The sequence below is a fragment of the Scardinius erythrophthalmus genome (genome assembly GCF_964197995.2).
Source record: "Scardinius erythrophthalmus genome assembly, chromosome: 4".
Taxonomy (NCBI): Eukaryota; Metazoa; Chordata; class Actinopteri; order Cypriniformes; family Leuciscidae; genus Scardinius; species Scardinius erythrophthalmus.
Window position 1 is genome coordinate 22,050,939 of NC_138224.1, and position 19,687 is coordinate 22,070,625.

General features: G+C 39.2%; 1 protein-coding gene across 3 annotated transcripts in view; it reads left to right on the forward strand.

Annotated features, from left to right (window-relative positions):
* The first annotated feature begins 2,772 nt into the window (after window positions 1-2,772).
* Window positions 2,773-19,687, forward strand: part of LOC308689812 (protein phosphatase 1H-like) — a 94,798-nt gene continuing 77,883 nt past the window's right edge. For all 3 annotated transcript variants that reach the window (XM_081363830.1, XM_081363831.1, XM_081363829.1), the window contains exon 1: window positions 2,773-3,186. In XM_081363830.1, coding sequence (XP_081219956.1) covers window positions 2,948-3,186 — 239 coding nt within the window. In that variant the 5' untranslated portion in view covers window positions 2,773-2,947. The remainder of the gene's footprint in view (window positions 3,187-19,687) is intronic.

Genomic DNA, 19,687 nt, shown 5'->3' on the forward strand with positions numbered 1-19,687 from the left:
TCTAAATATTAAATCTAAATCTAAATGTTAAATCTATGTCCAAGAGTCCATTTCCTCGGATGAGATGGTTTTTATTCGTTATTTGACACTATAAACCATGCTATAAACACACACTGACCACCTCGAGCTTTTATTTTGGCACTTCCTGTTACCGGCATTTTGAATTTGCATATTTGTTTAACTAATATGCAAATTCAAAATGCCGGTAACAGGAAGTGCCAAAATAAAAGCTCGAGGTGGTCAGTGTGTGTTTATAGCATGGTTTATAGTGTCAAATAACGAATAAAAACCATCTCATCCGAGGAAATGGACTCTTGGACATAGATTATCGTGATAATAACTACCTAAAATAATAAACACGTTTGGAGAAACTGTATTTGAAGAGTAGGCTAGTGTCACTTTTATGAAAAGTGCGGGACTTATGACCTGTAGCCATAATAGCCAGCCACTAGGGGGCTCACTTTGACAATGTCATGTCATCGCTCTGTCATCATCACGAGACTACAGTTTCTCCAAACGTGTTTATTATTTTAGGAAGTTATTATCGTTATATTATAGTTATTATTATGAGATGGTTTTTATTCGTTATTTGACACTATAAACCATGCTATAAACACACACTGACCACCTCGAGCTTTTATTTTGGCACTTCCGGCATTTTGAATTTGCATATTAGTTAAATATTTAGTTTCACCCAAAACATTTAGATTCAACATTTAGATTTAGATTCAACATTTAGATTTAGATTTAGATTTAACATTTAGATTTAACATTTAGATTTAGATTTAACATTTAGATTTAGATTTAACATTTAGATTTAACATTTAGATTTAACATTTAGATTTAGATTTAACATTTAACATTTAGATTTAACATTTAGATTTAGATTTAATATTTAGATTTAACATTTAGATTTAACATTTAGATTTAGATTTAACATTTAGATTTAGATTTAACGCCAAAGCGCCAAAGCGATAGTAATTTTTTATTTATTTTTTTAATCTCTACGTAGGCTAGCTGCTGTTGTGCGTTTCTAAATAATGTCTGCATTTCCTCAATGTTATAGAACTTTTTAGAGGACTAACAGGCTAGAGTAGGATATTCATAAGATTCCATTATATAATTTTGACATGGGGGGGGGGGGGGGCAGCAGGTACGAGTCGAAAAAGATGGATAAAGCAAAAAAGCTGTCAGGACTAAAAATAGAAAAAGAAAGAGGGAAAAGGAGATGGCATGTCAATTGATGCGCCAGCAGCTAAATAAGTGGATGGTCAAAAAGGCAACAGGTAGGATTTAAAGGTCCCGTTGCATGCGATTCCATGTTTCAAACTTTAGTTAGTGTGTAATGTTGCTGTTAGAGCATAAATAATATCTGTAAAATTATAAAGCTCAAAGTTCAATGCCAAGCGAGATATTTTATTTAACAGAAGTTGACTACATAAAACGGCTCGATTGGACTACACCCCTCTACATCCTGCATTAGTGACATCACCAGAACCGTTTCTTGACTAACCTCCGCCCACAGGAATGCTCCCTCAACTCTACTGGCTACTTGCGCACTTCTTATAACTTAGGCTACTGTGTTTACTCAGCTCTTACGGTGATTTTCTGAAGTAAAACTGACGCTTCATCTTTTGTGTGATGTACAATAAACTTTATTAAACTCATCAGTACATGTTTGATCATCATTCAGACAGCAGACTTGTAGGCTATTAATAAATAATGGATACATAGCCTACAAGCAGATGACAAATACGTTATAATAACCGTAATTAAACTACTAAACCATACCTGTTTCATCTCTATACAGCACTCTGACTCTGTAGGCATTATTGTCCGACTCGAAATGAACGCCGTTACTGAGAGTTTCTGATACTATCATCATTCCGTGAGATGAATTTTTCCTGACAGACTGAGCGCGAGCTCATGAAGCTCCGCCCCCTGTGTCGTCCAGCAGCAGCTCATTTGCATTTAAAGGGGACACACTGGAACAGCTCGTTTTTCTGAGCCCCAAAAAATGTCAATTTAAACATGCTGTAAAAAATGATCTGTGGGGTATTTTGAGCTCAAACTTCACATACACACTCTGGGGACATCAGAGACTTATTTTACATCTTGTGAAAAGGGGCATAGAACGGGACCTTTAAAGTGTGACGTCCACGCATGTAGCCTAGGCTTCCCAGTGAGATTCCGGAGGGCGACGTTCTTTTTGGGCCGATACATCTAATAGGCTATTTATTTTTATTTTTTTTGTCTTTGTCTTAACGGCCCATAAAACTCGTACATCGGGGACCCATTCGTTTTGTTTGGTTTTGCTTAATTGGCGGTGCTGGGTTAGTGCTGTTGTAATGCATTGGTAAAAAAAAAAAAAAAAAAAGTCCGCGTTTTTTTTTTTTTTTTTTTTTTACATTTTGCCCATTGGTTATTTTCTTGATTGACACTGGGCTGGCCCAATCACATTTTTAATGTGAAGCATAGAAATTAGTACAAAACTAATTATGAAAGTTTCCTTTATTTTTCAGTGCATTTGTTTTACAATATATAATCCAAAATTGTTGCTGCATACCCCTGCAGCAACACTGGGAAGTTGCGCCCCTGGTAATATGTCATGTGTTGTTGTTCATCTGAGGTTGTATTTACCCAATTTTAAGACCAGCCAAGATTTTTTGATTATGTCCTGATATATCATCAGTTCCTGCGTAAGTCCCACGCAAGCTGTCATCGTATAAGCCGCACAGAAAACAGATCACATGACTTCTAATCCTTGGACTATTTCCGCTTTGGTTCAGACACTTACTGGAGAATTTGTGAAGCGAACACGATTCCATTCCACGTGTCGCAGGGCTGTGCTGGTGCTGGCGCCAGCTGGTGGGGTACCACCGTTCTAATCGTGCTGGTGGGGGACCATCGGGCAGAAGGAGACGCACGGACACGGCTCTCCGCAGACATGTTCACGCGCGTCAAATCCGCAGTGGCCAGCTTTATGGGTGGAATCATGGCCGTATCGTCTATTAATAATAGTGACCGTTCGGGTGGCTCGGACCTGCCGCTCAAATACCCCTACATGAGACCGAAGTTTCTAGGACTGTCGCCGGATGAGATCGAGTGCTCGGCAGATCACATCGCTAGACCTATCCTGATCCTGAAAGAGACGCGGAGGTTGCCGTGGGCGACGGGATACGCCGAGTAAGAGCAACTCGTGCATGCCTTCCAAAATTACACTATCACATGAACGCTAATGCACCGGTGTGACATGGTTAACACGCAGTTATGTATGATGATAATAATAATTAAGTAATACACGTGCAACTTTTTGTCGCAAGCATGCATTCATTCATTCATTGCTCTGTGCAGTTTTAGGTAGCCTATAGTGTCAAATAATGCTTATTGAATATAGGGTAGGATGGGGGAAGATGCCCCCCTTAAGTACAATTTGAATGTACTTTTAAATCGCAACATATTTAGATGTGCATGTGCAGCAGGAGGATGATGCATCAGCCAATGTGTTATTATAATTAATAAATAGAAACATTTCCTAATTTTGTTGTTATAAGCACAAATGTAAAATATTGGAATATTGGCCCCTATACTGGGGGTAAGTTGGCCCCCTACCTGGGGTAAGAAGCCCCGCAGGATATACTTTTGCAGAATGCATAAATTACTTTTTATATAATTATTAATTATTGATATTTAAAGTGTCATTAATGTAAAATACTAAATAAACAATTGGATTTTTTTTTTTGACAATGTATTATGTATTAGAAACGCAATGAATGCAAATTTAATGATTTCGCTCAGCTAAACCTATAGGTTTTAGTGAAAGCAAAGATTTCTGAAATGTACAACTAATTCATGGAAATACTGAATCTTACTCCAAGAGTCTATTTTATCTTTTTACTTCAAAATAAAAACTAAAACTTTTACTCCACAAATCTAAAAACATTAATGTTTTCACAAATCCCCCATTAACGAATAGACTGAACTTGAAGTAACTGTAGAACACTATTTTCCAGAGACACAAAATTAGATTTCACAAAATTCAAATAACCTCAAAACTTTTTCGACTGACTAAACATTACAAATGCTGATATTCAGATTAACTGACAAAATTAAAAATAGCGTAGCCATTCATCAAAAGAGCTGAGATGAGATTTTGTGTCATCTAAGATCAGGAGAAAAAATTAAGGTTTATTAAGGTAAATTAAGATTTTATCTTACACCTATACATAATTTAGAAGGAGAATTGTCAGTGAGCAAGGGGTGTAAAACACTTAAATAATTGACCTTAATTATAGATATGGTAGCCAACCCACTCAAAACTCATAACATATTTTTGATTATGTAAATCAACATTAAATTACAATTTAGCTTTTTGTACTCCATGATAGAATATCTAAACAAGCTCACATTCATAACTGAAATTTATATATCAATTAATCAATTCTATAATGTTAAAAGTTAAAGGCAAGGAAGGGAGTTTAACAGAAACATAAAGGGATAGTTCATCAAGCAAGCAAATTTTATTTATATAGCACTTTTCTAAACAAATCAATGCAGTTCAAAGTGCTTTACAGCCAAAAAAGAAACCCTAGATACAATAGATTAAAAAAAAATAAAAAAAACCTACTCTTGCTCTTAAGAAACCTGATCCCCTGGGGGAAAAAGCTGTTCTTCAGTCTCGTGGTCCTTGCTTAGACATTTCTGAATCTTCCAGATGACAGTGGGCAGAACAATCCTGCAGAGGGATTGGTACTGTCCTTCACAATTGTGGTTGCTCTCTTAATGCACAGGACTTTGTATATTTCCTCTATAGATGGAAGTCTGGACACAATGATGTTCTGTGCAGACTTTATCACCCTCTGTTGCGCCCTCTTGTCAGCGGCAGAACAGCTGCCAAATCAGACTGTGATGTTATTGGTCATGATGCTCTCCACTACACATCTGTAAAAATTCCTCATGATGATCTTACTCATTCCAATTTTTTTAAGCCTTCTCAGGAAGTGTAGACGTTGTTGGGCCTTCTTCACCAAAGAAGTGATGTTCTGGTTCCAGGAGAAATCATTAGTTATGTAAACCCCCAGGCACTTGAAGCTTCTATTTCCACCACCGCTCCGTTAATGTGCAGTGGAGGGTAAATCGCAGGAGATTTCCTGAAGTCTACAAATGCTTTTTTTGTCTTGCTGACATTAAGGTACAGATTGTTGTTTGTGCACCACAGCTCAAGGTCTCTCGAGTTGAGAGACCTCCTCTGTTTCCCTTCTCTGTCACCCTCTCTGTATGCTGTCTTGTTGTTACGTGAGATTAGTCCCACCACTGTTGTATCATCAGTGATCTTGATATATACAGTCATGGGTGAGTAGTGTGAACAGTAATGGGCTGAGAACACAGCCTTGAGGAGCTCCGTTGTTCAGAGTAAGAGAGTGTGATATATTCTCGTGGATCTTTACTAACTTAGTAATCGATAGTAAATAGTAATCGATTGTCGAGTTCACACGCATAGGTTTAGTTACCTATGATCATGCGCGTGAACTCGACAATCGATTACTATGGACTTCGACCGAAAACAGGAAGAAAATACAGGTATGTGCGCTGGCTGAAATAACATCATATTTATTAATATCTTTCACATCTACTGCAGACAGATTCACCCGTGATCACTCTGAAGGAATCACTCACATTAGCTGTGCACTTGTAATGACATATCAAGGATGTTAAGAGGCTAAAAGCAGGTTTAAAACTTGCCCCATTGAAGTCAACAGGGTGCAAATTTTAAAAAGAGGATAACACGGTGTAGGCAACACCGATTTTTGTCGGTGTTCTCTGTATTGACAGCACTCCAAATTTACAAAAAAATTAGCTCAATGTTAAAATTGACCGGAGTTCTCCTTTAAATGCTGAACTGAAATCGATGAAATTTTTTCTGATATACGTGTTCTTGTGTTCCAGATGTGAAAGAGCCAGGTTGATGACATATGATATGGCATCTGCAGTAGAGTGGTTGTGTCTGTAAGCAAACTGTTAGGGGTCAAGTGTAGGTAGGATGATGGTCTTGATGTAAGTCATGACCAGTCGTTCGAAGCACTTCATGGTGATTGACGTGAGTGCCACAGGTTATTGGTGATTTGTTTTGGTACAGGATTGATGATGGAAGTTTTGAGGCATGCTGGAACCACAGACTGTGCTAGCGAGATGTTAAAGATGTCTGTAAGCACCTGTCCTGGAATCCATCTTGGCCCGTAGCCTTGCATTGGTTCACTCTCTGTAGAGTCCTTTTTACCTCAGTTGTTGTGAGGGACAGCACACGGTCGTCCGCTAGTGAGATTATTTTCGTGACTGTGGTGCTGTTGGATTCCTCAAAACGAGCAAAAAAGATTGTTCAATGCATGAGGGAAAAAGGGATCATTAACAGAAGCATTGTTGTAGTTTTTGATCTTGTAGTCAGTAAGTTCTTTTAGCCCTTTCCATATCTGCTGGGGGTCATTAGTCTCCAGGTGTTCCTGGATCCCGTGGGAGTATGTGGCCTTGGCTCTTTTTATTCCAGCAGGGAGGTTGTTCCTTGCTTCCTTCAATGCTCCTTTGTCACCTTGCCTGAAAGCAGCATCTCGTAGTTTGAGGAGGGAGCAGAACTCTGCATTAAACCAAGGTTTCTGGTTTGGGGGTAGCATTATTTTTCTGGAGGGAGCAACATCATTAACACATTTGTTGATGTAACATGTAACAGACGAAGCATATTCTTCAATATCTATCACACCGTCAGATGTAGCAGCTTCTTTGAACAAGTACCCATTGGTGCAGTCAAAACAGTCCTCCAGAGCTGATATTGCTCCCTCTGGCCATCTTCTGAACAGTTTTTTTACAGTCTTTTATACACTGTTAACCCTTGCTGTAAAAAAGGCCAAATTCTGACAATATCATTTTCCATTAAAACAGTAATATACCGTAGAAAACAAAAACAGCCTACAGAATATACTGTAAATTAACTCACAAAAGACACTCAGAGGCTGTTTTCCCAATCACACCCATGTTTATCCTCAATCACTATTCCCTACATTAGTTCACTAATATAGTCCACTTGACAGAGTGAATGAAAAGAAGTGAGTGAATTGAGACTGACTTCCAGCCACCGAGTGTGAAACCAGTTTAACATTATTTCTTTCGCACATGTGCAAAAGTTCTTGTTGAGAATTAACAGATATTTAGTTGGTGATATTTTATTGAAAATAATAAAGTTTGTAGTCACCATGATGGAGATCAGTATTTGCTTTGGTCTCTTGACCCTTGACTTTATAATGTTAGTTTTTCTCTGGCTGCTTTAACTCTGAGTTTATAAAACACATTTGTTATGGCAAGAAAAAGCCAAGAGGAAGTTGATCAGATGTTTTAGGCTGTTGAAATGATACCATAATCATCCTAGACATGTCTGATTCTCTGATCATAACCTGTATATATGTTTTGAATTTATGGGTATTTAATATTTATCATATATCTGTTAATCTACAACATGAAATCTGTTGTAAATTAGCAGTTATTCTGAAGGATATTGAAATCATTGAGTGCATTAAAACATTTTGAATTCCTGCTTAACTTAGACACACTCAGACACCAACAATCAGCATATGAATCTCAACAACGGTGACAATAAAAAGTTTCATGTCGCAATGCATGCTGGGTTCCAGGATAGTATAAAACTCCCAGCATGCACTGCTGCATGAATAAAAAAAATTATTGCCACCATTGTTGAGATTCATGTGCTAATTTTTTATATCTCTGTGTTTCTACAATACTGTGTAGCTCTGTTTCTTTGGTTGTGCATGATGTGTTTAAAAAATTCATTATTGTAACTCATTGCTGTAGTTTAACAGTGGTGCTAATGTAACACTTTTGCTACATGATTAAACTCTGAATGAGATTAGTGAATGAACAGGCTAAATGATGGTTTTGGCATCAAAATCAATATAACTGCAATCATTCACTAACCATGTGTGTATGCACATTTGTTATCTGCAAAAACACAGTTTAAGCAGCAAGAGAGAAACTAATGTTATTAAGTCAAGAGTCCAGAACTCAACTAAAGCAAACACTGATAATGGTAACTTCAAAACAAACATTTTCTGTAGATGAATGACAGAAATAAAGTCATACTGGTTAATAATAAGTGTAATAATGCGTAATGGCTGGAAGTCAGTTGTAGTTATTGTGTTTCTCTATTTTCTGTTCTTGTGTTCCACTTTCCTTCAGTGAATCTGCTTGTTAACAGCAGGTGTTCATCACTAATGCTCAACAATCACTTACATATTCTATCACTCCCTCCAGGAAATAAACGACACCACGGTTACGGTTCTGGTTACTGATGGATTTATTGCTCTTGTCATCCTTTTGTCCGCCATCACATTCACCATCAATGAAATCCACCGTCACTACAGTATGACAATGTAAAGATAATCACGTTCACATACACTATAAAGAGGTAAATACAAATACACTCGGGAAATACAAACGTAATACACATACCTCGCTGGCTGCACACAACCAAGAGGGAAATGAGTTCACTTGAAAATACCCGGTTCAAAAAACAAAAAAATGAAAAACATCTTCTTTACTTCTTCACTCAAAACACGTGTAACTTTAATCCACACACGGAGAATAATTTCTGACCAAATATGTGTTTTTCCTGTTGCACCTTTTAAAAGTGTCAGAGTACAACGCAAAATGTACTTTAGTTCCTAGTTAACATCGACACTCAATATTCATGAATGGATTAAACAAATATAACAAAAACATGTTAAATAACAGAAATAATATGTATGGCAGTTATATATTCACTTAATTATCTCACTGCAGCACTGCGTCAATGTAACTTTTTACTCTTTGTAGTGTGGATTTTCCTGTGGGGTTGAAAGGGTTGGGCTGGTGTAAGAAAAAAAGACACACCCACAAAATGTATTTTAACAGTAATAAACTGTAAGTTATAAAACTGGTATATACTGTCGCCAGTAGTTTACTGTAAAATTTATTTTTCTGGGTCACCATTGTGCTGAAGAGTAGAGCCTGTGCTTCAGTCCGGGAGAAGATCTGTAGACATTGATAACATTCTGCATGTTGCTTGTTTAAAAGGCAGTGACTGTGTATTTGTGGTCCAGTGGAAATTGTTTTATGTTCAGTAGTTTTTTAGTGGTCTCAAATGAAATAAGTTCTAGTAGTGGGAAGTTCGGATCATTTTACTGACTCGGATCTTTGAGTCTCATTCAGCAAAAGAACGAATCTTTTTTCGAGTCATTTCGTTCATTTCAGCATAATATAATTAAAATAGCATGTTAAATATTCCAACACATCTACTAGACATCTACTAGACATGCCATGATGTCATCTAGTACTTACGAAAATGTTGATTACATTTGTAAAAGGAATAAAAATAAACTATAGGGTAATACACCCAAAGCCAAATTATAAGAAACCGAAATGTTTTATTAATTGATTAGTTGTTGGGTCTTAAGTTCATGCTATTTCAGTCTATATTAGTTCACCTCAACTCCTGATCCCGGACGTTCTTTCCTTTGCAACTTCATATGTATCACGTTTGTTCTCCTCCTCTCGTGTCTCGAGACATTAGTTGTCGACTCGTCAGTGTCCGACTCTGATCTGTCTGCTGGGCCGTGCCATGTGTGATACAGCAGGGCCGGAAACAGAAACGATTAGTTCATCTTTTGAGTCTCGAGTTCGGGTTCGGGTCCGAGTCTTTCGTTCTTCCTGTCAGTCCTATAGAGGCTATGCTGTCAGTACCGGAAAGAGAAAAGATTAGTTCATCTTTCGAGTCTCGAGTTCAGGTTCGGCCGGGTCCGAGTCTTTCGTTCTTCCTGTCAGTCCCATAGAGGCTATGCTGTCAGTACCTGAAAGAGAAAAGATTAGTTTCGAGTCTTCGGGTTCGAGTCGTTCGTTCTTCAAGCCACAAACCCATAGCACTATGCAGAAACAGAAATGATTAGTTCATTTTTTCGAGTCTTCGGGTTTGAGTCATTCTTTCTTTTGTCACGTGTCCGCTGATATCTCGCATCAAATACAACATAGATTCGTAGTATTGACTGCGTCTGAATATATATTGTTTTATATTTAGGAATTAAAATACAAAATATGTGCAATAAACATTATCTGAAAAATAAAAGTTGCAGCTTATTATTGCCCCTGTCTGTCTCTTTTCTAAATGTTTCTTGTGCATCTGTTTTATTATTATTATTATTATTATTATTATTGTTCTTGTTGCTGTTATTATAATATATTATAATAATAACACACATTGTTATATATATATATATACATACATATATATGTATATATGTATATATATATATATATATATATATATATATATATATATATATATATATATATATATATATATATATATATATATATATATATATATATATATAGGTCTATAATCTATATTCTGTCCTCTGCATGCGTGTGCGTTGGGCATGCATATACAGTTAGCTAAACATTGTAACGTGATGAAGAGGCTTCAATGACCACTCAGAGGATGTCAATTTTCTTCTTTACTTGAGTGTTATCATGTTATTTCTCTCACTGTTACATTACTTTGTGAAACTGAAAAAGAAATACAAAAATGCTTATTTAAATATAAAGAAACAATATACAAAAACTCTTTACACAATGTTTACATTAATATCGTAAAATTACACTAGATGTTAAGTGATCACATGGCGATCTCCTGAAATGTCCGCATAATGCCTGCGTCACCACTAACGTGCGTCTAATATATACATTTTAATATGGTACAGACACAAAGTATATAGAATAACAATTATATTCAATAAACTTACAAGCAAAGCTTCTCTGGACTTTACACAACAAACTGGAATCGGAAGAAAAGAGAACGCGATCTCTCTGCTGCGCAGAACTGGAAAATGGCTGTTGAGCTTTGCATGATTGTAGCTATGAAGCATAACAAATAAAGTTTTTCCAAGAGAAGTTTAACTAAACCTATGGCAAACAGCGCCATCTAGTGGCGAAAAATGATTAATGTTAGACATGACATAATACTCCCCGTCTGGTATTAAGCATAATGCCATTCTTGAATTCTCAACCAGTGAATACATATACACAGGGTAACTTAACACATAAGCAAAACAACCTCTGTAATAGGTCTTAAGAATGTCTTAGCAGTACCACTCTTAGTGACTTTCAGCTCCAGTTTTCTGACTCTGCTATCTGTGCCAGAAATAGCTTTGGTGACCAAAGCCATTGGCCATTCATTCCTTTTCACCTGATCATCTTTCATGAGGACCAGGTCTCCTTCTTTGATATTAGGCTTGTTGTCTTGCCATTTCTTGCGAGACTGAAGGGATGCAAGGTATTCTCGCCTCCACCTTTCCCAGAATATGCTGGCGAGATATTGCACTCTTTTCCACTGTTTCCGATATAGGTCGGTACCTTCAAAGGGTCCTGGAGGTCCGTACGGGGTACACACCTTTTTGGTGAGGATCATTGCTGGAGTGAGGAGAAGAGGTGACTCAGGGTCAGTTGAAATGGATACGAGGGGTCTTGCATTGATAATAGCACACACTTCGGCCATTAGAGTTGACAGCATTTCGTGAGTCAGATGCGAGGAGCTGATTTGAGGAAGCATGAAGTCTAAGATCCGTCTGGAAAGTCCGATCATCCTCTCCCATGCTCCTCCCATGTGAGATGAATGAGGTGGATTAAAGATCCATTTGCAACCTTCTTCACTGAGGTATTTGGTCACGCTTGAATCTTTAGTCGAGACCACAAGCATATTCAGCTCTCTGCAGGCTCCTTGGAAATTAGTGCCACAGTCGGATCGTATAATCTTAGCCGGGCCTCGCATGGCGAAGAAGCGGCGAAGCGCGTTAATGAAACTTGATGTGTCCATTGACTCTATCAGTTCGATATGAATGGCTCGCACGGATAAACGTGAAGATTACTGCCCATCTTTTACTGTAGGCCTGACCTCCACGGGTACGGCGTGCTGATACATTCCAAGGGCCGAACACGTCCAAGCCGACATTAGTAAAGGGTGGTTCTGTGCTGATGCGGTCAGGAGGGAGGTCTGCCATTTTTTGTTCAGCTGTTTTACCTCTCTGTTTGCGGCAAATGACGCACTTGCGGAGGATACTGTTGATGTGTCTTTTTGCTCCAACTATCCAGAATCCTCCAGTCCGGATTTCTCCTTCTGTGAAGATTCGACCTTGATGATTTACTTTCTCATGGTGATGATTTATTAGGAGGGTTGCTATGTAACTATGGCCAGGTATGATGAGAGGGTGTTTCTCACTGCTGAGGAGTGTGGAATGTTCCAGTCTGCCTCCAATTCTTAGAAGTCCATCCTCCAGGACAGGGTTAAGCCTCTTAAGGGAACTCTGCTTGAAAACATCTCTCTCATTTTCCAGACAAGTGATTTCTTCTTTATAAGCTTCTCGTTGTGCACTCCTGATGATGACCCTTTCAGCTCGAGTCAGTAACTCGGGCATGTACGAACTTTTGCAGTGGTGCCAGCCGCAACACATCTTTTCTTTGTTTCTGAAAGACTGAGCGATGTGTATAAGAGAAGCTACGGCTCTTCTTAAGGATCTCCAAGATGAAAATCTTTCAAAGCGGTGAGAACCAAGATCAGAATCAGGGTTTAAGCATGTGGTGACATGTGCTCGCACTTCCACGTCTGTATCTGGGTCAATAAGATTGTAAGGAGCTTCTTTCACCGGGGTGGTTGCAGGATGCTGCAGAAATGAAGGACCGGTGAGCCAGTTTGTTTCAGTCAGACGGCATGCAGGAACTGGTCTAGTAGCAACATCTGCAGGGTTTTGTGAGGTTGGAATGTAAAGCCACTGTTCTGGGTGACTGAATTTTCTAATTCTTTGAACTCTGTTACTGACGTACACGTAAAAGCGTCGGGTCTCGTTGCAGATATACCCCAATACAACTTTGCTGTCTGTGTAGAACAGTAGGGTGTCTGGTTTGATGTTTAGCTCCTGGATGATTTGTTCAGCTATTTCGACTGCAAGGACGGCCGCACACAGTTCAAGTCTGGGAATCGTATGTCCAGTCTGTGGGGCTAGCTTGGCTTTACCCATAATGAATCCAACTTGACACATCCCATCGTGATCCGTTACCTTCAAATATGCGACAGCAGATATGCTCTGAACGGATGCGTCTGAGAAGACGTGAATCTCCTTTTTTACTGAGTGGGAAATGGACATTAGAGTGTAAGTTCGGGAAATGTTTAGTTGCTCTAAGTCTTGCAACGAGTCCTTCCAAAGGTTCCATTCAGTTTTCTTTTCGGCTGCGAGGGGGGCATCCCAGTCTGACTTCCCATTCGAAAGTTCACGAAGTAGCAGTTTCCCTTGGATTGTGATTGGCGCCACCATGCCGAGAGGGTCAAACAAGCTGTTCACAGTTGCCAGGACTCCTCTGCGTGTGAATGGCTTGTCACTGAGGTTGACGTGGAACGTAAATGTATCCTTCTGAAGGTCCCAACTCAAGCCAAGACTGCGCTGCAAAGGGGGTGAATCAGTGTCTAGATTCAAATGTTTTAAGTCTTTGGCATAGTCGGCTGGAGAGAATGCATGCATCACAGCTGGGCTGTTGGATGCTATTTTGTGGAGTCTTAAGTTAGAGATAGCGAGCATATCTTTGGTAGCCTTAAGCAAACTGATAGCTTCGTTGATGGAAGGAAGTGACTTTAGTCCGTCATCAACATAGAAGTCTCTTTCAACAAAACGTCTTGCATCTGCACCGAACTCTAATTCACCATACATGGCAGCACGTCTGAGGCCATAAATGGCAACAGCTGGGGAGGGGCTATTGCCGAAGACGTGGACTTTCATGCGGTATTCTACCATGCTTTGAGAGATGTCGTTGTTCTTGAACCACAGAAAGCGGAGAAAGTTCCTATGATCCTCTCTGACGATGAAACTGTGGAACATTTGCTCAATGTCCGCAGTGATGGCTATTGGCTCGTGCCTAAATCGTAGTAGGACTCCTAGCAGACTGTTGTTTAAATCTGGGCCTGTTAACAGCACATCGTTCAAAGACACGCCATGGAACTGGGCGCTGGAGTCGAACACTACACGAATTTGACCAGGCTTGCGTGGATGATACACACCAAAGGAAGGTAAGTACCAGCACTCCTCCCCAGGGTTCACAGAAGGAGCTGGCTCGGCATGATTGTTATCAAAGACCTTCTGCATAAACTCTACGAAGTGCTCTCTCATCTCAGGTTTCTTACGTAGTGTGCGACAGAGAGAGTTGAAACGGCTCAGGGCTTGCTCTCGGTTGTTTGGAAGCCGTTGTCTAAGTGCACGAAAAGGAAGGGGTGCTACCCAGCTGTTAGTGTCATCCATGAACATTTCTTTGTCCATTAACTGAATGAACTGCCTATCCTCAATTGAAGGGGCTATTTTTTCATCATCTTCCGTTCTTTCAAAGACTGAGGTGGCTATTGAGCTGGGAGAAAATTGGTGAAGGAGAGAGGCTTTAACACTTGGCTGTGCAGTTAACTTCTCCTTGAGGTAGAGTTTATTGGGACACGGACTAAAGTAAGATGGACGCCCGTCTTCTAGAATGTTCGTGTGGTAAACATTAACAGTTGAAGGCTTGTGAGCAGCACCAAGACACACCTCACCAACCACAACCCAGCCTAGGTCCAGTCTTTGAGCATAGGGAGCATTTTGTGGCCCATTACGTTGCTCTCTTACCTTGTGGACTTGAAGGATATCACGTCCAAGAAGGAGAAGTATTTGAGCATTTGGATCTAGAGGAGGGATGAGATGAGCAATAGATTTGAGATGTGAGTGGTGTTTTGCTGCTTCAGGAGTGGGTATCTCTGACCTGTCTTCGGGCATGTAGTTGCACTCAATGAGCGTAGGGAGTGGGACTGAAAGACTGCCATCTAAAGGACGTGCGATGAAGTCCACAGCCCGCCTCCCAGACATTTCTGTGACTCCGGCGCATGTGCGCAGAGTGTAGGGAAATTCTGTGCTCTTGAGATTGAAGAAGTCGAAAAACTCTGCTCTAGCAAGTGATTGATTACTTTGATCGTCAAGAATAGCATAGACGTTCAGTGATTTGTCTGGCTCTCCCTTAGGGTGAACTTTGATAAGACAGATTTTTGAACAGGACCGTGAATCATTAGTTTCCCCGCAGACCTCGGTGCATTTAGAGTTAATGTTAGGGTTTGCACTTTCTCTCTCCCCGCCATGCTCTGTGCTGGGTGCTTTCAGTGTCCATGGAGGTGGTCCAGGATGAAGGGCTGTGACATGTTTGTTACTACCACACTCTGTGCACTGTATGACAATTTCACAGTCTTTGGCCACATGGTCATTCGAAGAACAACATCTGAAGCAGATATTATGCTCCTTCAAAAACATTTTCCGTTCCTCAATGCTCTTAGCTCTAAAGGTTCTGCACCGTTTTAAGGGATGGGTTTTTTTGTGAATGGGGCATTGTCTGTTTATATCAGGCTTACTATTCGGCGAATCAGAAGAGCTGGTTGTTTGTACAATCTCAGTTTTGTGAGTAGAGATGAAGCTTTTCAGTGGTCCGCCTCTTCTTACTGAGTTTTCAGGCTTTACAGGGGCAGTTGGAGATGAATAGAATGCAAAACTTGGATCGTTGCGCATGTAGGCTTCCTTACATACAAAGTCTGTGAAAAATGTGAATGGAGGAAATGGTACCTGGAACTGAAGCTTGTATTGGGACCCTTGGGACATCCATTTTTCTTGGAGGTTATGAGGAAGTTTGTTGACAATAGGTGCCACGCCCCTCGCTGTGTCCAGGAAAGAGAGCCCGGGTAAGTAGCCTCCAAGCTTTGCCGACTCCACTTCTTTGAGCAGATCTGCAAGTTCTCTTAACTTTTGGGGTTCTCTATTGCTGATTTTAGGAAAACAATCCAGCTTATCAAAGAGTGTTTTCTCAATTATTTCAGCACTCCCAAAGCTTTCTTCTAGACGGCACCATGCCATTCTACAACCGGCTGCTGGATCAGCAACATGAACAGCTCTCACTCTTTTGACTTGTTCTGAAGACTGTGGTCCTAGCCACCTTGACAGAAGATCAAGCTCCTCGCTAGGGGTGAGCGATAGTCCTTCTAGAGCATTCATAAATGATGACTTCCAGGCCAAGTAGTTTTCCGGTCGATCGTCAAACTTACTAAGCCCTGAGTTCACAAGCTCACGACGCACCAGGTATCTGGCTATTTCACTCATACCTGCATGATCTGTGGAGGGTGGCTGTTGCGTTGAACCGCTGAGGAAGGAAGTTTGAGGTTGGTTCACTTTTTCTGAAACCGGAATTTGTCCATAGGCTTTGTTATGAGAGAATGATATATATGGCAGGTTGACAGGAGTGTGCAGGGGAAATGATAACTGGGTGGTGGGCATTCTAAGTTGGCTTACTATGAATGGCTTAGGAGTTGAAATGTAGTTTAGTGTTCCAACGTTCTGTGTGGCATTGCTCGTGACAGCCGTGGTGGGCAGCGCAAGCGAGATCATGAACTGTTCGTGATCACGGGAGTCTGACTCTGCTTTAACATGAGGGAGACGATGAACTTGATCCAGAAAGACTGTCCACATAGTCCTTTGTACGCTTTTCAATAGTTTCCTTTGGAAACGCTGTGATGTCAGTCGCCGTATTAATTTCTCCTGACTCGATCTCTGCTGCAGCCGCTTCAAGAAACTCAGCCTCTGCTGCTGCCGCTGCAAACTCCTTTTTATGCTGTAGTGATAACAGTTCAGATTCCAGTCTAGCTCTTTCTAGCAGTACCTCAGCCTCTCTTTCCACAAAGTTTGTACGCGCTCTCACTGCTTCCGCTTTAGCTCATGCCGTGGTTGCCGCCATACTCGCAGTGGACGATCTTGAGCTCTTGGAAGATGCAGATATCACCGATCTGGTTTCCAGTTGACTGAGTGAGACATGTGATGTGGTCAGCTGTTGCTCTTCAGCTTTCTCTTTAACATCCATCTTGAGTTAGTTGTGATGGGTGGAATAACTGGATAGCTGTCCTTCTCAGAAGTGTTGTATTCTGCCCGTCGTGATGCTTTTTCACTACTGTCCTCTGCATGCGTGTGCGTTGGGCATGCATATACAGATAGCTAAACATTGTAACGTGATGAAGAGGCTTCAATGACCAATTTTCTTCTTTACTTGAGTGTTATCATGTTATTTTTCTCACTGTTACATTACTTTGTGAAACTGAAAAAGAAATACAAAAATGCTTATTTTAATATAAAGAAACAATATACAAAAACTCTTTACACAATGTTTACATTAATATCGGAAAATTACACTAGATGTTAAGTGATCACATGGCGATCTCCTGAAATGTCCGCATAATGCCTGCGTCACCACTAACGTGCGTCTAATATATACATTTTAATATGGTACAGACACAAAGTATATAGAATAACAATTATATTCAATAAACTTACAAGCAAAGCTTCTCTGGACTTTACACAACAAACTGGAATCGGAAGAAAAGAGAACGCGATCTCTCTGCTGCGCAGAACTGGAAAATGGCTGTTGAGCTTTGCATGATTGTAGCTATGAAGCATAACAAATAAAGTTTTTCCAAGAGAAGTTTAACTAAACCTATGGCAAACAGCGCCATCTAGTGGCGAAAAATGACATGACATAATAATCTATGTTACAAAGGTGTAGGTTTTAAACTTTAGGTGACTAAAAAATCACTAAAATAAACAGATTTTTATTCATTAATAACACAATGACAAAAAAAATCATATAACAACTCAATAGAGAAAAATAAATTACAGTGGATTCAAAATTAGTAATAGTCTAATTGACTTGAATTTGTGAAGTTAGACTTGAATAGTCAATATATTTCCCATATTTGTATATGTCTATGATATTAACTGAAAATTATAATCCACTGTGTAAACAAGTCTCGTTTCCCCTATCATACGAATAAAGCTTTGCATTAACCAACTCTTAAATATCACATTCAATGTTATAGAAAATAATCTTAATGACAGAAATTCACAAATATAGCTTATATACATTTGAGAACAGAAACGCATCACGTAACTGTTAAAGTAAAAATAAAATAAAAAAATAACTATGCGCTTGTTTGTAAAAAGGTTGTGAATTAGTATTCAATATGGTGACAAGTCACGTGACAAAAGAACAAAGGACTCAAACCCGAAGACTCGAGAGATCAACTAATCTTTTCTCTTTCCGGTACTGACAGCATAGCCTCTATGGGACTGACAGGAAGAACAAAAGACTCGGACCCGTTGATTCAGAACCCAAATATTGCGTAATACGCATGCGCGGTCAACACAAAATGAACGAATCACTCTCTGAGACAACTCGGTAGTCCCGAGTCATATTAAAGATTCGTTCAAAATGAATATGGTGGCAATCTTTTATGTTTTACGCGACTTAAATTTACGATGTAAAACACAATGTAAAAAAAAACCCGGTGAAATTTACAGTAAAAAAACGTCAGCTTGGTTGCCAGTATTTTACCATAAAAAATATATATAGTAGCAACCTTACTTTGGACTTAAATTTACAGCAAAAAATAAACCAGTACTTAAATGTGTGGTAAAAAAAAACATCAGCTGTGGTTCCCAGTACTTTACAATAAAAAATACAGTTGTAACCTTTTAGTTTTCATGGGACAACCCTTATATTTCATTAACCAATAAACGTTATCATTCAATTGCACTAAAGTATTCAAATCTGCTTTATACCTTTGTAATATACTGATTACCTCCATAATAATAAAGGCGGTAAAACATTAATCCACATGGTCATTCAGAGCTAACCACCATTAGTTTTCTACAAGCTGAGGCACGTTAATATAAAGAAGGTGCTCAGTGTCATACACATGAATACAAAACACCATCATGGTGACACATGACTCCAAATAATGCCATACACATTCATTAAACAATATAAACCCCAAATGTACATAACTGATAACAAAAACTAAGAAGAAACATAATTACTTAAATGATATAACATCGAATGTGAAGTGTCACGCAGGGAATTCTGGCAATGTCAATATAGAGAAACAACAAGAACAGAAAAAAGAGAAGCGATGAGCAGAAACACAAGAACTACAACTGACTTTGGCCACAGCCTTAGATCAACTGAAGATAAAAAACATTAAATCTCTCAAGATCTCATCAGAGGAGGATTAAACAACTCCACAAACAGCATTACAATCTTCACTTATTACTAACCAGATTGACTTTATTTATTTCATACATCTACAGTTCTGTTTGAGAATTAACAGAGGTTTAGATGTTGATTGTTTAATTTGAAGGTACCATGGTGATCAGTGTTTTCTTTAGTTGGGCACTTTACCCTTGACTTTCTAAAATTAGTTTTTCTCTGGCTACTGAATTTCTGTTGATAAAACAGGTTGGTTATGGCAAGAAAATCAGAGAGAAAATAAATCAGGTGATGTTGTTTATGTATTAATCATCATGTAGTGGCCTGATTCACTGAGCTCATATAGGGCCTTATCTTTGATTATATGGGTCATTAATTTTACATCATGTTTGATTTACTGTATTTTTCAGATACACACAGACATTAAGACATCAGCATATGAATCTCAACAACGGTGATGATAAAAGTACAGTGCATGATGGGATCCATCATTCAAAACTCATTAATATCTCCCAGC